At 43.5% G+C, this 18,978-nt stretch overlaps 1 protein-coding gene across 1 annotated transcript; it reads left to right on the top strand.

The window, feature by feature from the left end:
- Window positions 1–2,741: 2,741 nt before the first annotated feature.
- SFTPB (surfactant protein B) lies at window positions 2,742–16,274 on the top strand. Its single transcript, XM_074196585.1, has 11 exons — window positions 2,742–2,923; window positions 4,480–4,613; window positions 5,772–5,843; window positions 6,238–6,363; window positions 7,693–7,836; window positions 9,978–10,067; window positions 11,513–11,696; window positions 11,863–12,023; window positions 14,006–14,086; window positions 14,551–14,655; window positions 15,961–16,274. The coding sequence occupies exons 1-11, from the start codon at window positions 2,863–2,865 to the stop codon at window positions 15,994–15,996; spliced, it is 1,194 nt and encodes a 397-aa protein (XP_074052686.1). The 5' UTR covers window positions 2,742–2,862; the 3' UTR covers window positions 15,997–16,274.
- Window positions 16,275–18,978: the final 2,704 nt, after the last annotated feature.

The following is an 18,978-nucleotide window of genomic DNA, read 5'->3' as shown; positions in this document are numbered from 1 at the left end:
GTAACTTTTAGCTTGTCACTCACAATTGATACATTGTAAATAATTATCCATGGTTTTTGCTTTATTTGCTAATTGTTAATACATAGTATATGTAGTCTGTAACTTTTTGTTTATTTAAACTTAGGAAACCAGGGAAATGGATATATATATTTAAAAATGAGCAAATGGTTATGGGAAAAGAGACTAATCTAGTTTATTAAATAAATTGGGGTAGGGATGCATATTTAATTGATTGTGATTATATTACAGTTTTAGTACTTGGCATGGATAATCAAAACAATATCCTTTGATTTCCTTTTCACCTGGACTAAAGTCTTTTTTTAATTTTCTATTTTTTTATTTATTTAAGGCAATGGGGTTAAGTGCCTTGTCCAAAGTCACACAGCTAGGCAATTATTAAGTGTCTGAGGTTGGATTTGAACTCAGTTCCTCCTAATTCCAGGGCTGGTGCTCTATCCACTGTACCACCTAGCTGCCCCTATAGGTAAGTCCCAAATCCTACTCCATAAATACAAGATAATTTGAGGGAGAAGAAAACACAATTCTAAGAATAAGAGAAAACTTTGCAGGAACAACAGAAAGGGATGATGAATTGGAGAAGCAGAGAAGGGAACACATTCCATATAGGGCTGGGAAGAAGCATATGTACAGAGAAATGACAATAAGCCAATCTAGACTTGCTCTCAGGACCATGTGTTTCCTCCCCAGAGTGGTCTGGAGACTGCTATAGGCTTGTTTGGTGTCATCCTTCTCTCCTACCAGCTCTGTGGAACCATTCCCAGTGACTGATCACTAAAGTCTCCCACTCCTGGGATTCTCCTTCACCCTATCTCCAGTGAGGACATGGGCTAGATTCTGGAGAACAGGTTGCCTCCTTTCCCAGAATGACTGTTCCAAAGGTTTAATCGTTCCTTCATTCACCACTGCCCCTACCTCTCTACTGGCAGACTTTCCTTAATGCACCCACGATTAGGTTGTTTTTGTTTCATGATGAAAAGATTTCCAGTTATAGTTCAACAGGAAAAAAAGCTGTGCAAAATAAGTTTGGAAAGGTAATTAAAAGGTAGATTAAATAGGGTCTTAAATGCCTGAGGAGTTTGTATTTTGTCCCAAAGATAATGGAGAGCTATAGAATGTTTTTGAGCCAGGAAGGTAATCAGACCCTTGCCTTAAGATTATTTTTGTAGCTGTGAGGGGATAGCAGTAAGAGACCCTGAAAGCAGGGAGGCAAATTAGTAGATTAAAACAATAATCCTGGTGAAAGATCATAGTGGTTGTATGAATGAAGAGGAGAGGACAGATGTGAGAGATGTTGGGGGTGGGGGATGGGAGAGTCACCAAGACTTGTGGTTGATTGGATTTGGGATAGAGAATAGGGAAGGAAAGAGCCAAGAACTGCTCCCAAAACTGAGAATAACAATGAATAATTTTTGAGTTGTGTGGCAATCAAAGAGGCCCACCATAGTCCTACTACCATGTAAATGCTCACTGTTCCTGGGGCCCCCCTCTCCAGATACTTGCCTTGTGGAGACAGGTAGCAAAATGTTTACCCAACAGGTCCTTGTTCCAGGCTGTAGGGCCAAGTGAGGGCTTTCGGAAAGATTTCCCAAGAGTAGGGGCAAACAGGTTATAGTGTGCTGAGGGGACGGAAGTCAAGGTAGAGGACTATCAAAGGGACACAGGAATCAACTCAGGAAGGGAGATTGGAAGGTGATTTAACTGATTCCCTCATTTTGCATCTATAGAAAAGGAGGCCCAGAGATTAAGGGGTTTGTCCAAGATCACACAAGTAGCAGAACCAAGATTCAAGATTCAAGAATTCAAGATTCAGGGCCTCTAATTTCAGATCCAATGTGCTTTCTCTCTAATGGTTCTTTCTCTCTAATAGTTCATGTGTATGTAGATCTTAAAGGTTTGCAAAGTGTTTTGCAGACATAATCCCTGCCAGAATATAGTTCCTTCCCCCAAGAGAAGGGTTTCCCAGGACTAGCTCCTCACAAATGAAGGCTCCAAGCCTAAAGTCACCCTCAGTTGCTTCTTATTTAACCTCTCCAGACTTCAGTTTCCTCATCTGCAAAATGAAGGGTTGGATTCAATGACCTCTAAGCTCCCTTTTGGCATTCAATCTATGCTCCTCTTCAGCCCTCAGAACCCAGCTTCCCCAGAGAGGGAGGAGAGAAACAGCCATGGGGCTAGGAAGCAGATAGAAAGGAGACAGCCACTTCTGTTCAGTCATTTTTCAGTTATGTCCAACTCTTTGTGACCCCATTTGGAATTTTCTTGGCAAAGATACTGGAGAGTTTGCCATTTCCTTCTCTAGATTATTTTACAGATGAGGAAACTGAGGCAAATAGGGCTAAATAAGTGACTTACTCAACTAATGTATGCCAGATTCGAACTCAGAAGATGTCCTGCATTCTACTCACCGTGTCATATAGCTGCCCCAAAATGGTCGGAGATGGGGGAGGAGGTTGGGTGCTAAGACTAGTAAGAGGGAAAAGTGGGAAGTCTAAGAAGAGGGTTGGAGTGTGGGGACTGAAGGAGTCATGTTCCATTGCAAATTGGTAAATGGTAAAGACCTTGAGAGCTTTCTAAGGGGAAGACAAATATCTGGGATCTTGATCTCATTTCGTTCTTCCTCCTCCTCCCCTCCTCCTCCTCCTCCTCCTCTTCCCCACTGCCCTGGGCCATCCTCCCTCTAAATTCCTTTTCCCTGACTCAGCCCCCTGATTCCAGTCTCAGCCCACCTCCCCAGAGGGGAGGATGCCACCTTTGCCTCCACTCCATCATGGTGCCCACGCCCCCAACTATAAATGTCGAAGTCAAGAATCCTGAGTGACAAACCCTACTAGAAGATCCACCATGGCTTTACCTGGAACCCTGCCCCTGCTGCTGTTGCAGGCCCTCTTCAGTCTCAGCCCTGGTGAGCCAATCCCCTCAGCCCCCAAGAGAGAGAAACAGTTTGGGCTCTCAGCTAGAGTGCAGTGGAAAGCTCAGGAGTTCCAGGGGGTTCTGACTTCTCATACTTACCATGTGATGTTAGGTGAGACACAATTCTGGGCCTCAGTTTTCTCAATCATATAACAAGGAGGGATGAACTAAATGTCCTCTGAGATCCCTTCCAGTCCTCCATGAAGCAGGGGCCAGAGTGGAAGACTGAATCCAGCAAATGGAGAACACAAATTAGCAGAGACTGGGAGAAACCATTCCTCTGAACACCCTCTGGGGAGACTCCTAAAGAACGAGAAATGGGGTGGAAGTAAGGGGGAGATGATGCCTTTGTGAATATTCAGGGAGGCTCTCTGGTTTAAAAAAAAAAGATTTCATACGTGAAGAAGTAGGAAAGCATGGTTAGATAGCAGTTCATCTAAAAAAAGATCTGGGGATGTGGCTATGCCACAAGCTTAAGATATCCATAAGGTATTATTGTGATAAAAAAAGGATCATGAGATTTGTGTCTAAATTAAGAGATGGAAAGTACAGAGAAGTAAGGCGATGGTTACCATCATGTGAAACTCTCTCCACTGCTGAGGCCACGCCTTATCAAATTCAGTCCTGGACAACATAGTTTAGACAAATATTGATAAATTGGAGAATATACAAAGTCAACAAGGGTGGTATAAAGGTTCCCTGTTGGATTTAGGGGGGAGAGAGAAGGTGAATCATCTTCTAAGAAGTAGATGAAGAAACTGAGGGTATTTAGCTCAGGAAAAAATAAAGCTAAGAAATGCACAATAACTGTCTCCCAAGTATTTGAAGGGCTTCCATATGAAAGAAAGTATGGGCTTGCTTAGGACAGTCAAAAATCAACTGAATAATGTCCAGTGGAGGCACCCTGGCTATAAAAGGGCCTGTTGCTCATGCCATATGGAGCTCAGTCAAGGCATCCATAGTCCAGTTTCAAGAATATGAAGAGCTGGGGCAGCTGGATAAAGCACTGACCTTGGAGTCAGGAGGGCCTGAGTTCAAATTTGGTCTCAGACATTTAATAATTACCTAGCTGTGTGACCTTGGGCAAGTCACTTGACCCCATTGCCTCCAGTTTCAAGAAAACAAAGGTCTGAATCGTTAAGAGAAAGACTCCAATGGTTCTGCTTGGCCCCAGAGGGAAGGACCAGGACTCATAGATGAAAGTTGGAAAGGAGCAAATTTAGGACTGGGATCAGGAAGGTCTGAAGAGAAAATGGGAGGTAATTAGCTCCCTATCATTGAAAGTCATCCACCAATGGATGATTACTTGTCAGGGATATTGTGCCTGATTGGTGTCAGGGTGGGAGAGTTCTCTTCCAGGTACAGATGGGACTAGACTAATATGGGTCAGTCTCAGGTCTCTACAAAACTCCTTCCCACTCTAATTCTGTGGTTCCATGGAGTGTCTTGTTCTCTGTGAAAAAAGTTCTGCTTATATCATCAGTGAGATGGCAATGGGGTGCTAGACAGCTATGTTCTCCAAGTGAAAAAGTTGATTTGGATCCTCAGCTGCGGCAGCTCAAATCCCCACACTACCAGCTTGTACCCAAGATCCGGAGTTCCAGTGTCAGAACATAGAGACCGCTATCCGCTGCGGAACCTTGGGTCACTGCCTCCAGAAGGTTTGGGGACATGCTAATGCTGTGAGTACCATTTCACTGGGGCAAGGGAAGGACTTCCCAAGGGGTGTGTGTGAGAAACTGGGTTCCAGAGGTAGAACAGAGAAAGTAGAGAGTCTTCAAAGATTACCTATTTCTATGGATCTTGTATGTATTATTATATGTAGGTGCCATCTCCCTAATTAAAATTGTAAGCATCTTGAGGACAGAAAATGTACTCTTACCTCTTTGTTTTGTTTTTTTCTTCGTCTGGATGTGGATAGCGTTGTCCACAGCCAGTCTCCTGGAGTGATCCTAGCTCTCTGAACTGCTGGGAGAAACTGTATCTATCAAAGGTCTTAACCCTGTCTATATTCCCAGAGCTTAGTGATATGAGTGGCACATAGTAAGGATCTAATAAATGTGATTCTTTGATGGAGGCTTGATAGGAATCTAGCTATCAATTCAGTTCAATTCAGGAAGCGTTTCTTAAATCCCTACTATGTAATCGTATCATGGGAAGCTCTTGGGATAAAAAAGATAAAAATGAAACAAAACCTGTCCCAGAGAAGTTCATTTCTGTCTCTCCAATCAACCAACAAACACGTATGAAGCACCTACTGTGTCCCAGGAACTGTGCTAAGCAATGAGGATACAAAAAGAGACAAAAGATCGTTCCTACTCTTAAGGAGCTTTCAGGCTAATGGGGGGAAACAACATGAAAATTATTAGAAAGCAAGATATAAATAAATACACACACACACACACACACACACACACACACACACATAATTGTCTTCTATTGGGGAGAGGGGGGAGGTAAGGGAGGGAGGAAGAAAAAATTGTAAAATTCAAAACCTTGCCAAAAAAGCAGCTAGTAAAAACTACCACAAATAAAATATTTATATAATTTTTAAAAAAGAAATGAGCTATGAAGATATGAAGTATGTTAATTAAAGAGACATATTCCCCCAAAAAACCCAAGTTATATATAAGATAAATAAAAAATAATTAACAGAGGAAAGGCACTTGAATTAAGAGAGGATGGGGAAGGTTTTGAGTAAGAGAAAATGCCCAGACATGAGAAATGGAGTGTCTTGTTCTCCATGAAAAAAGTTCTTCTTATATCGTCAGTGAGATTCTTTGACCCTAAGAGGAATTTTCCCTTCCTTGCCTCTGTTCCATTCCTCTCCTCCTCCTCAGGATGACATTTGTCAGGAATGTGAGGACATCATGACAATTCTCACCAAGATGGCTAAAGAGGCATTTTTCAAGGTACTGAAATCCCTCATATCCTGGGGCTGGGGTAAGTGGTACCTGAGAGACAACAGGAGAGGTACAACGAGGTAATAGGACAGGATATGGGAAAGCACAAGTGGGGGCACGAGGTCACCAGACAGAAACCCAAGAAAAAGAGGATACAGAGTCAGCAAGTCACTACAAGACCATGAAGAACCATGAGTTGGTTCACTGGATTCGGTCCCTGACTGGAGTGGATCTTGGATTTGTCCCACCTCATACGGCCATTTGCTATTTCTCCTCTGAGCCCTCCACTCCCAGTTAGCCCAATGGATTCTCCCATGTCACCTCCTTCTTTGATCTCCCTGACTGGGTCCCCCTTTGATCTCTGCTTCTCCAGTTGGCTCATAATCCTTCATTTTCTCTCCAGAAAACCATTAAGCACTTCCTGGAAGAAGAATGCTCTAAATTGCCAGTGAAGCTAATGGTCCCAAATTGCCAGCGCCTGGTGGATGAGTACTTGGCTACCTTCATCTCCCACTTCCAGGAAAAGATTGTGAGTGACCCTGCACTCCCAAACACATATCCCGGGTGCTCACTTAAAACTGCTACCTACCACACATACATATAAAAAGTTCAGGAGATATAATCTCTAGGAAAATAATCATTTTATTAATCATGGAAGCAGATAATTAATAAAAAGAATCAGTGGAACTCTCAAATGCCAAAGACCCCTCATGGAACCCATTCAATGTCTATATACCCTTGAAAGAATGGTTGCTACTAAATATGACAATCAAATCTGACTGGTTAACAATCAATGAGAAGAATGAATATTGTAATGAGGAATGAACCATTCTAACAAGGGCTGGGAGATGGGACTTGGATCATTCTTTCCCTCATACTACTCCAAATCTGGAGCAATTTAGACAAAGTAGACCCTCCCCCAAGTCAAAGTAGAACACAATGGACTGGAATTCTCCATAGATTAAATTCTTTGTAATTTCTCACCTAAGATCATTCATCAACAGTGTCCTGCAGGGGCAGCTAGGTGGTGTAGTGGATAGAGCACTGGCCCTGGAGTCAGGAGGACCTGAATTCAAATCTGACCTCAGACACTTAATAATTATCTAGCTGTGTGACCTTGGGCAAGCCACTTAACCCCATTGCCCTAAATAAAACTTAAAAATATTTTTTAGGCTTTTGCAAGGCAAATGGGGTTAAGTGGCTTGCCCAAGGTCACACAGCTAGATAATTATTAAGTGTCTGAGGTCAGATTTGAATTCAGGTCCTCCTGACTCCAGGGCCAGTGCTCTATCCACTGCACCACCTAGCCACCCCAAAATAAAATAAAAATTAAAAAAAAACCCAGTGTCCTTCAGTTCAATGTCCTGAACAATCTACAGATCCTAATTCAATAACTAATTATTAATACTTGTTGCTGTTGCACAAATCATACACATACACCACACTCACTGTACATACATGAACAGGAATCCATTTACATATATCATCAAAAGGTGTTCATTCTACATATACACACAGGTGCCTATCCCACATAATCACAGAGCATTCGTCCAATACATAGAGGATCCTCTTTATATACTTATATACAGAATATTCATTCTACTCTTCCATAGAACACCCACACGCACCATGGGCTCATGTGATCTCATGTGATCATGCCCAGTGATCTCCTCCACCATACCTTCAACTCCCCCCCAAACCCCATTAATCTTTCCTGTTCATCACGCTATATGATCCTGCTGATACTTCCATTCAACAAGCTTCTGATTCCTCTTCATTTAAGGACTGATTTGAAACTAGGGATTTCCTTTCTTCTATGTTGCCATCACCTCTTCTGAAGCCTCTTGTTTCCCAACAGCCAAAGAGGGTATGTGGGAGTCTAGGCCTGTGTGAAGTCAAGGACCCACTCTCAGCATGGGGGCCAGGATCTCAGGATCTCTTAGAGAAGTTGGTCCCAGCATTTCTGGAGGACTTCCCAGGAAGACCTGGAGCACATACTCAGGTGAGCTCCCTCTCCTTAATGCCATTGTTGGCTACTGGAGTTATCTTAGAGCATTTCCCTCAAAGGATAAAGAAGGAACCTGGTCTCAAAAGGAGAGAGGAGTACCTTTTGGATATGGTAGAGGGACCAGGACACCAAGACCAGAAGTTGGTGGGTTTTCTCATCCAACATTCCTTGAATGAATCATAGCAACCTAAAAACTTAGGATTAGTGAAACCTTAGATCTCAATAGAGCAAGCAGAGCATGGCACCAGAAGTACAGTCTTTGATTAGATGCCTATTTTCTCTGTAACAACTTCTCAGTTTACCTGAGAAGCTGCCCAGGGAGGCAACTCAGTGACACAGTGGATAGAGTATCAGCCCTGAAAAGACAGGAGAACCTGAGTTCAAATCTGACCTTAGACATTTAATAATTATCTAGCTGTGTAACCTTGGGCAAGTCATTTAACCCATTGCCTTAAATAAAATTTAAAAAAACTACCTGCCCAGTGGCGGGGGGCAGGTATCAAGAGAAAGGCACTTTAGAGACTTTAAGGCACTCTGTATATGTCAGCTATTTTTATTTTAAAGTCCAGTCTCTTCATTTGGCAGAGAAGGAAAGTGAGGCAAAAAGAGATGCAGTGAATTGTCCAAGATCACACAGGATGTGTGAATGAATGGATGTGTGAGAAGATCATTGGTACAATCATCAACTGCTAAGTTCTCAGTCCAGTGCTCACAAATGGCACCTACTCCCTTAGAATTAGGTTCAATGGCAGGCTATGGCCCAGAAGGAAAGTGAACTTAGCAATTGTCTATGACCCAATATCTCTAACCCTCAAGCCATACATCAGACTCCCATATGGCCACACTTATGCACGTGCTTACCCTTGAACAGCCTCTACACGTGATATGTTAGAAAGTTCTTATTGCTCAGTCACCCATTAATTCAAGGCCCTTCTGGTTAATAATAACCTAAATAAAGGACTCATATAAAAGACAGAGAGGACAGATTCTATAAGTTCCCTTGATCAGGAACATCAGCAAAATAAGTTTAGGTTAGATTAAAAGGAAGAGCGTCCTGATAGAAAAGAGCGACACCCTAATTTAGGGGAGGAAAGGTCAGAAGGAATCATCTTCTCTGTGAGGCTTCAGGGCCACTATCATCCAAATAACTGGGGATTGAGATGGAACTCGTTTGACTGGATCAAAGAATGCAGGAAGAAGAAGAAAGATGTGTGATCTTTAGAAAAATGACCTCTTTCCCTTAATCCTAATGCCTCATACGGAAAATGACCAATCTGTAAACATGTTTATCAAAAATATGTATGTACAATGCTAACCTGAGTGTTCGCTGCTGAGGGGAGGAGGGTGGGAAGAGAGGGTGGAAGGAAATTTTGTAACTTAATATACATGTGCATATGGGTGAAATTTTTTTTTAATTTCGCAATAAAAAAAGGATGTGTGAGAAGATCAGAAAAATAGGTTGGAGCCATGTTATGGAGGGCTTTAAATGTCAAACAGAGCATTGTGCTTTGTACACAGTAATCATTTAATAAATGCATGGTGGATGAATTATTTTTGAACTACACTGAGGTCCCTCAGGTCTAGGGTAAGCCAGAGCTCTGTCCAAGGTTCTGGCCTCATTCGTCCTCTGCTGGGATCCACCAGGAAGTTCGTGTGAGTCACATGATCCCAGACCGTGGAAATACTTGGAACCAGTCAGACATCAAGCCTTTTTCCCAGTATTCCTGACCCTTTTCTCCAGGGTCCAAGCAGAGTAACAATTCTTTCAACACTTAGCTCAGTGATTGATCTAGGGTAGGTCAGAATAAATACGGTTCTATCTCACAACCCTTCAGTATTTGAATACGGCTGAATTCTAAGGCTAGGGTTCATACTCTCTCCTTTCGGAATTAGAAAAAGACAGAAGGCGCTGGCTGAGGCCCAGTTGGTGTAAGTTACGGGTAATGGAGAATAGAAATGCCAGAGAAATGGGAAGAAGAGAATGTAAGAAGAGGGGAGATCAGAGGCCCAAGAGATCCTGGAATGTAGTCCCTGTGCATTTGCTACAAGAAAAGGTTAAAAGTGGGAAGACAGGCGACAAAAGACAGGCTTCTCTGATTGATCACCCTCTTCTCTATGTGGTTCTCTTCCTCTAGGATCTCATTGAACAAAAGTTTCCCATCCCACTTCCCTTCTGTTGGATCTGCCGAACCTTAATCAAGAAAATTCAATCTGTGATCCCCAAGGTGAGGTCTTTTCACTGAGGTAGACTCCCTTTACTAGTCATGATGATAACCTTGCATTTTACCCTTTCTAGGCTTTTCCTGGTTTACCATCTGGCCTTCCCTAGGCCTGCAGATGTCAACTCACAGGCATTTTGGTTCCTGTCCCCATTTCCATCCCCATGAGGAGGCTCAGTTCAGCTATGAGTGGAAATTGTTTGGGGATGGACTTTAGTCTGACTCCTGGTTCTAACAGACAGACTTGGTTGTATAGATTTTTAGCAAAAAAGCTAGGTGGCACAATGGATAGAGCACTGGCCTTGGAGTCAGGAAGATGGGTTTGAATACAGCCTCAGACACTTGCCACTTATTAGGTGCATGACCTTGGGCAAGTCATTTAATCCTGATTGCCTTGCATTGAGGGCCATCTCCAGTAGTTCTGGTTCATCTGACCACTGGACCCCAAATGGCTATGGAGGAGAAAAGAGAGCTGGTGACCTAGCACAACCCCCCCACACTTGTAATGGCATCACTCCTCTGATGTCATGGTCTTCAAAAATGAAGGACGGGAGGCGGCTAGGTGGCACAGTGGATAGAGCACCAGCCCTGGAGTCAGGAGTACCTGAGTTCAAATCCAGCCTCAGTCACTTAATAATTACTTAGCTGTGTGGCCTTGGGCAAGTCACTTAACCCCACTGCCTTGCAAAAAAAACCCTAAAAAAAAAAGAATGAAGCATGATGCACATGGTCACCCAGAAGGGCTCAGGCAAAGGACCATTCCCCACTATGTTCCAGAAGATAGTTCCCAATATACTTAGTGAGTTATAAAGAATCACAGTGGTGGTTTTAGCGTTAAAGAACCAGTGGTAGTTAAAGAGTTTCTAACTTAGAAGTCTTTCAGACAAGAAAGGACCTTGTCTAAATGACCCCTGCTACCCTGGTATATGAGTTCTGGGAATTAGGGAAGATTCAAAAGGGTATTACTCCTTCCCTCTGACGTAAGAGGGTATTTGATTCCATCTTAGTTGTGTAGAACTCCTGAAAACCCCTCTAAGCAATCTGTGGGGCTGTTTCTAGTGAGAGAACCCTTCTCCCTTCCTTCCCCCCAAGTCAGCTCCTCCTTAAACCCCAAATCTCAGTCCTACACCTCCTAAACATTAGAGAATCTTCCCTCTGGAGACATCTCTACCTCCATTTAGAGCATAATAAAATGTGAACTCTTAAAGATCTGGGCTGGTTTTACATCTTGTCTTTGTAAGACTAAACTTGGAGCTAAAATGGCCTTTGGGTCCCCCCAGGTGGGTCCAGAAGAATCTTACAGAAGATAATCTGTAAATGTAGGAGCACTATGGGTCCTGATCCCTATATATACAAATATACTTCCCATCCTGGCCTTCTTCCGGCTACCCACTCTATCCTGTCTATCTATCCTCAGAGATTCACCTCCACCTCTTGCTCTTCTCCTTCAGACTGTGCTAGCAATGGCTGTCTCTCAAGTGTGCCATATCGTACCCCTAGTGGTGGGTGGCATCTGCCAGTGTCTGGCTGAGCGTTATACCGTCATCCTGTTGGATGCATTGATGAGTCGTGTGTTACCCCAGCTGGTCTGTGGTCTCACCCTTCGATGCTCACCTGAAGACAACTACAACCTAGGTGAGCCACAGTTGGCAAGTTGCTCTTTGTGAGTTTTGAGGTCTTCTTCTCCACTCTCTGTGTCTATTATCCCTCTTCCCAGCCCCTACCCCCCTATCCTGAATGTCCCTTTCTCCTCTGGCTTTCTCTTCCTATCCACCCCAACCTGAAGATCATGTTATTTCAGAACTCCTCCCAAACCAGTGGACACCTTCAGACCCAGACTGCCACCTCTGTGTCTCAGTGACCAGCTGGGCATCATCAGAACTGCCAGCAAACAGCACTGAAAGAGACATCGAGAAGACACTGCTCAGCATCTGCAACAACCCCCAGTTGGACTGGCAGGAGGTTAGAGGGCTGGGATCCCTCCAGCCAAGACCTTTAGGATTCCATTTAAGTCTCCTCTAATAGTAGCAAGCCCTGATATAACTGTTGCTTTAATACTTACAAAATTCTTAACATTTATTTCTTATTTGCTGTTATCCCCATTGGAGAGATGAGAAAACTGAGGGGCCAGGAGGTCATATGATTTGGTTCCAAGATCATTCAAATAGAAAGTATTGGAAGAGGGGGGCAGCTAGGTGATGCAATGGATAGAGCACCAGCCCTGGAATCAGGAGGACCTGTGAAGCAAGAAATGGAAATAATATCATTCCCTTTTATGTATAAGTTAAGTCATAGGAAGGAAGTGCCTTGCTTAGGATCACATAGCTGGAGAGACAGGATTCAAATTCAGGTCCCTAGAGGAGGTGACACACTTGAAGGAAGAAAAGGATTTCAGCAGGCAGAGATTGGGTTAGGGACTCCATTCCCTAATCCCACTGTTCTCTCCCCTCTCTGTAAGGATCACAGAACCTTGGAGCTAGAAGTGATGTCAATGACCATCTAGTCCTGGAAAAAAAATCTTGACACTGCAGGGACAGAACCCTCCAGGGAAAGATTTCTACAACTGAAAATAAATTGACAGTAGGGGCTTTTCAGTTCAGTCAATACTTACTGAGTCCTCAGAAAGAACATGGTTTAAGAGCTGGAGGGGGCTTTAGGGACTAGGGAGTCCATTCCCTTCATTTAACAGTTAAGGAAACAAAGGGAGACAAAGGTTGTGATTTGAGTTGACCATGTTTTAAGTGTCTGAGGCAGGATTCAAACCAAGATCTTCCTGACTCCAAGGCTACCATTCTATCCACTGTACCACCTGGCATCCTGTTCCACATGGACCACTCATAAGTGATAGGGAGAAGAAAAATTCTAAAGAAATTCCCTTTTGGAAGCAACTAGGTGGTACAATGGATAGAGCACTGGTCTTGGTGACGGGAGGATCTGAGTTCAAATATGATTTCAGGCACTTACCCTTGGTAAGTCACTTAATACTTATTGCCAAGGAAGGAAGGAAGGAAGGTAGGAAGGAACAAAGGAGCAAACAAAAATAACAAAGGAAAGAAGAAAGGAAGGAGGGAAGGAAAAGTAAGAAAGAAAAAGGAAGGAAGGAAGGAAGGAAGAAGGAAGGGAGGGAGGATGAAGGGAAAGTAGGGAGGAAGAGAGGAAGAAATAAACGAGCAAAAACAAAAAAAGAAAGAAGAAAGGAAGAAAATTGTTCTTTGAATTGTTTGTTATAAGGGTTGATTATCTTGAAGAAGGTTGGAGGAAAGGGAGATCCAGAGGGAAATATAGGTGACATTAAAAACATATCAATAAAAGTAATTTTTATCTTATCACTTCACCTTTTTAAAAAAAATCTTACCACTTAGTTTTACAACCTAGGTGAGGTAAGACACATAAGAAGACCACAACAAAAATGTAAGGTTATATTTGACACCACTTATAAGACCTTGGACAAGTCACTAAACCTCTGTCTACCTCAGTTTCCTTATCTGAAAAAGGGTATTAATAACACCCACCTCCCAAAGTTGTGGTGAGGATAAAATGAGATGATTTTCACAGAGCACTTTGAACTCCTTTAATGCACTAGAGAAATGCTTGCTGCTATCCCAAAGATCCCAGGGGATTGTGGGATCTTCTTGAGTCAGAGAGCCTGGAGCTGTTTGTCAGCTGTACAAATGTAAAACGGGGGTGGAAGAAACCAGATGATCTCTATGGTCCCTTCCCACTCTCAATCCTTTGCATGTAACCCAGGTCCAACATGTAACTTTAGAATGCTGGCGAACTCACAGTATTTTGTGTTCCGTGACTGGATGACCTGGTAGACAGTGCAGGGTGGAAAGTCAGAGAAACCATTCTTCAGGATTTGGGGCCTGGCTGGGCAAAGGAGGGAAGGTCCATTTCCCCAGCTTATTTCAGTCTTTCCATCTGAGTGTGTCCTGTCCTCACAGTGCCAAGGTCTGGTGGAGCAATACTACCCCTCACTACTGTCTTTGTTACCCCATGGCCGAGACCCACATGTCATCTGCCAGGTACGTTTGGTCCCCTCTGCCCGCTCTCTGCCTCCACTGGGCCCTTCCCAGCTCCCCACTCATCCACCCAGTGTGGCTCAACTCTGCTATGGCCCTGACTATCCCTGAGGGAAGGGAAGAGACTCAAGATCATCCCTGCTCATTCAGGACATGGACCCCCATATCAGATATCCTGATCCCAGGAAAATCAGGTTATACTGAAGATTACGAGAAACCTCAAAGGGAGTTGTGCCCAATCTCTTTGAGGACAGAGAAGACATTAAGGACTAGATTGGAGTATCTTGGGTTGGAGCCTCTTCTTCCCCAACCACATGCCTCTGGGGGATCATCACTCTGCCAAGCCCAGGAGATATTAGGATGAAGGGAAAGTACCAGAGATTTGTCCACTTTGACTTCAGAGCTAGGGGAGGAGGGGGCTATTGGAAGTAACAAAGACTTTGGCGCTTTGCTCCCTGCTCGGACAGGCTCTGGGAATGTGTGAGAAGGAGCTCAGTCAATCTCGGACTCCAGCCTGTGCCCAGGGCCAGACCTTTTGGTGTTCCAGTGTCCAAGCTGCCAAGGAGTGCCATGTGAGTACCCCTGCCACCAAATGGAGAAGCAGGGATAGAGAGGAGCAGGAGGAAGTGAAGACCTGAGAAGATCCAAATCAAAGACATTTAGAAAGATAGGATGGGAGGGCTCTGCCTCAGGATCACGATGACTCAGTGAATCCAAGAGGATCAAAGTCAGGTGAACCCAAGCCCCTGCCCCCTGCCCAGTCAACATGACCTGGACTTTTTAAAAGCACTAAGACATACCACAGGAAGACGATCTCTACTGAGGACCGCTTGTGGTAGGGGGAAGGTAATAATTGTGTAGTAAAGAGGACAGGAGGGACACAGGAAAACCCAAGTTCAAATCCTCTTTCTGCTATTTGCTATTTGTGAGACCCTGAGTAAGTCACTAAATATCCCAGGTCCATCAGCTGTAAAATGGGTATAATATCACCAATGTCACAGGAATCTTGTCCAAATCTTTAAGGACCAAAGAAAAATAAATGATGACGATGCCCTTATTGAAAAGGCAAATTAGAAACCACTTTTCCAACTTCTCCCCTGACCTCAGTCTTTCAGTAAAAGGAACTCTCCTCCTATCCTAAGAACCTGACTTCACTCAGATCTTAGCATCTAGACATCTCCCTACTGTGTTCAGTGCTAGCGTCAGCCTCTATGCAGCCTCTAATGTGGGATTTGTGAGGGCCCTGAGGAAGGTCCCACCTCATCCCAACACCTTCCCCAAAAGGGATCCTAGGATCATACTTAGGAAGCTAGAGATTTCCGGGGTCTTCTAATCTAATCCCATTTTAGAGATAAGACCAGTGAAGTCTACAGGTCTAGTAACTCAACCAAGGTAATAGAGAGAAAAGCATCATCGTGCTCTATCCCTTCAGGTAACAGTTCAATACTTTAAGTTACTCAGTGCCCACTACTGGCTTTGGAGAAGTAGGCCCTACTGGTTCAAACTTGAGGGAAATACAGGAGAAATAATATGGATTTGGGAATCAAGCTGGGTTCCAATCTTAGCTCTGCTACTACCTAGATATGGAGAAGTCACTTGAATTTATCTGAATCTCAGTTTCCTCATCTGTAAAATGATAAGGTTGGACTGGATAGTCTCTTCAAGAGTGACAAGTTCATGTTTCTTTCTAGTCCCCCTCTTCAACTAAGATGAAATTAAAAACAAAAAAAAACCCACCATCATGTGCATTGGGGGAGCCAAGCCTTATGCATTTTGACCATGCACCTGCCTCTGTTCTTAACTCTTCCCTGAGTTGGCTATTGAAATGAGAAGGATCCCACAGACAGAGGACTGACGGCATCTTTCTATGCTTTCAGGCTGACTTGTATTGCAAAATACATGGATATGATTGAAGCATCCCTCAGAGGGATCCTAGGCAGCAATTCCCAAGAAGAAGCTGACCCAGAACCCAGAAACTCAGCCTGGCCAAAGTCACCAGAAGTTCAGGGCAATGTTTCTTCCTATGGCTCAGCCCAATCCTATTGGTACTTAGAGGTTGTTTCATAGAATCCTGCAGAATTTGGGGCAATTGGCTCCTCGACAGCCTTTCCAAGGAACATCTGCTGCCACCACCATCCTTTGCTGGAAGAGAGAAATGAGCTGTTTCCCATTCCCTATATCCCAAATCCTTTCAACCCAAATTATCAGTCCTGTGTAATAAATTGAAAAACAAAGGACAAATAAAATTTTGGATTCAAAAGTTTCCATTTTAATTGTTAATCAGTAAAGGATAATTAGAAATTACTTCATTCAAGGCAAAAACAGTTAGAGAGGAGGGAATGTGGCCCAGAGACAACCCATCTCAAATAAACAGGAGAGAGAACAGTCTGGCCTTCAAGCCCCAAGAGGGACGTAAGACCTGGGGAGCAGTCCCAGGGTAATGGGTTGAAGTCTGAGTGGAGGAGGGGAGGATGATCCCCATCTCCCAGGAGGACAGCACCCTAGGGGAAAGACTTGTTAACCCCAAAACTACTGGGCCCAAGTGTCTAGGAAAGGATGGTATCATGGATGGCATACTGGGCTCGGAAACATGAAAAACTGAAAAAAGTTTCACCACTACTAGTAGTAATTACTTAAGCTCTCTGAGACTCGGGTTACTTCTCTGTAAAATGAAAGGATTGTTCATAACCATCAGTTGTCATTATGATTCCTCCATCAATTCTCTCCATGAACAAAGCTACTGCCCTAGTTTAACATTTTATCATGTCTTTCCTGGACTGTTGCTTCCTAATCAGATGCCCAGTCCCTCCCTACTCCAATCCATCTTCTATATCCAGAACCCAACTGCCAAAGTGATTTTCCAAAAGTGTAAATCTAGGGGCCGCTAAGGTGGCACAGTGGATAGAGCACCGGCCCTGGAGTCAGGAGGACCCGAGTTCAAATCCATCCTCAGACACTTAATTACCTAGCTGTGTGGCCTTGGGCAAGCCACTTAACCCTACTACCTTGCCAAAAAGAAAAAAAAAGAAAAAAGTGTAAATCTGACTATATCATTATCCTAATTCAACAAATTTCAGGGACTCCGTATTAACTAGAGAATCAAATGCTACTTCACTGCTGTTATACTTTTGAAATTTGTATTTTTATATGTTTTATAGGAAATATAATAATTAGTATAGTAGTGAAGATTTCCTCGTCAGAATGGTTGCTGTGGACAACTTGTTCCACTGACTATGAAGGTGGTTGAAAGGGGGCGCTGTGGTGTCCAGATCATTCTCTGTCTTAGACCATCACCAGTCATACTGGCTTTTGCCTTCCCACTGGACTTCAGTGACTTAGGGAGAGTAAGTTTGGTAGCTTTGTGCAGCAATGCCTCACTGCAATCCGATTCATTCCCAAGTCAAGACATCCCCATTACCCTGGGAGGTCACTGGTCCTCTTTGAAGAACCAAACATTATTGGAATAGTAGTCCACATATGGCTACTTGATGATGTGGATAGAATGCCAGTCCTGGAGTCAGAAAGACATCTTCCTGGGTTCAAATCTGGCCTCAGTAATTTATAGTTGTGGAACCCTGGGCAATGATCACCTCAACCTATTTGCCTCAGTTTTCTCATCTGTAAAATGGTCTGGAGAAGGAAATAGGAAAACACTCAGTATGTCTGCCAAGGATCCCCCAAATTGGGACCACAAAGAATTGGTCACAAGTGACAGAAATAAACAAAAGGTACACAAATGATTCCTAAATGAGTAAATATGAAAAAAAGAAAAGAAAATGAGGATTCAGTGCTCATTGAAGTCTCTCCTAGTTCTAAAGCTATGAAAATATGGTATTTGTGGAAGATAGCCGGACCTGGGCTCCACCACCATCAGAACAACAATAGTGGCCAATTAACAACTAACGGGATTAAAGTGTTTGTACCAATTGGCCAACAGCCATGATATACGGGATGTGAGAGTCAGATTCCATGAGATAAGGATTTATCAATTCAACACCATCTTGGGGGGAGCAGGAAGTAGGCAATCAAATCAGACCCACAGTGATCCTGTCATTGTTTAAAGGATATAAACAAACAGCCCAGCATTGTTGGAGGCTGAGCTCACACCTTCAGAGTTTAGAGAAGCCTGAAAAAGCTTGGAAAGCATCCAGAGACAGGTAGCCAGGATGAGGAAGGGTCTTCATGTCCAGACATCAGGTGAAGGAGTTGGGGGTGGGGGTGGGGGAGGGAATAGACAGGATAGCTTGAGGTCATTGAGTGGTAGCCACTTGGATCACTTAGAAGAGGGGTCACAGAGATCAGAATGAGTGGAGAAGAGGAAGGAGAATTACCAAGATGAAGATTTAGGCTTACCAGACTGAGAACACGTCCTAACCATGAGAGTTGTCCAGAACTGAAAAGGTCTATTTAGGGAAGAATACATATTGAAGGTCTTTCACCAAAGGCTGGATGAACATCTAAGGCACATTGTCTTCTATAGTCCCGAGTTCAAACAATTAATCACCAAAAAGTTTATTGGGCCCTTTCTACAGGCATTCTGCCAATGAATATACAAAAACAAAAGAATAACAGTCCCAGACTTCAAAGAGGCAAAAGTAGAGGCAGCAGGTGACTAGTGGATTGAAAATACTGGCCCTGGAGTGAGGAGGACCTGAGTTCAAATGCAATCTCACTGTGACCCCGGACTACACTCCTCTTTGGCTGCCTCAGTTTTCTCAACTATGAAATAGAAGATAATAATAGAACCTACTTCCCAGGGTTGGTGAGAGAATTAAATGAGAAAAATTTGTAAAATATATAGCACAGGGGCAGCTAGGTGGCACAGTGGATAGTCCTGGAGTCAGGAGGACCTGACTTCAAATGTGAACTCAGACACTTAATTACCCAGCTATGTG

The sequence above is a fragment of the Macrotis lagotis genome, chromosome 1 (genome assembly GCF_037893015.1).
Source record: "Macrotis lagotis isolate mMagLag1 chromosome 1, bilby.v1.9.chrom.fasta, whole genome shotgun sequence".
NCBI classification, from domain to species: Eukaryota; Metazoa; Chordata; class Mammalia; order Peramelemorphia; family Peramelidae; genus Macrotis; species Macrotis lagotis.
The sequence above is the reverse complement of the archived record's forward strand: the minus strand, read 5'-3'. Positions and strand labels throughout refer to the sequence as shown.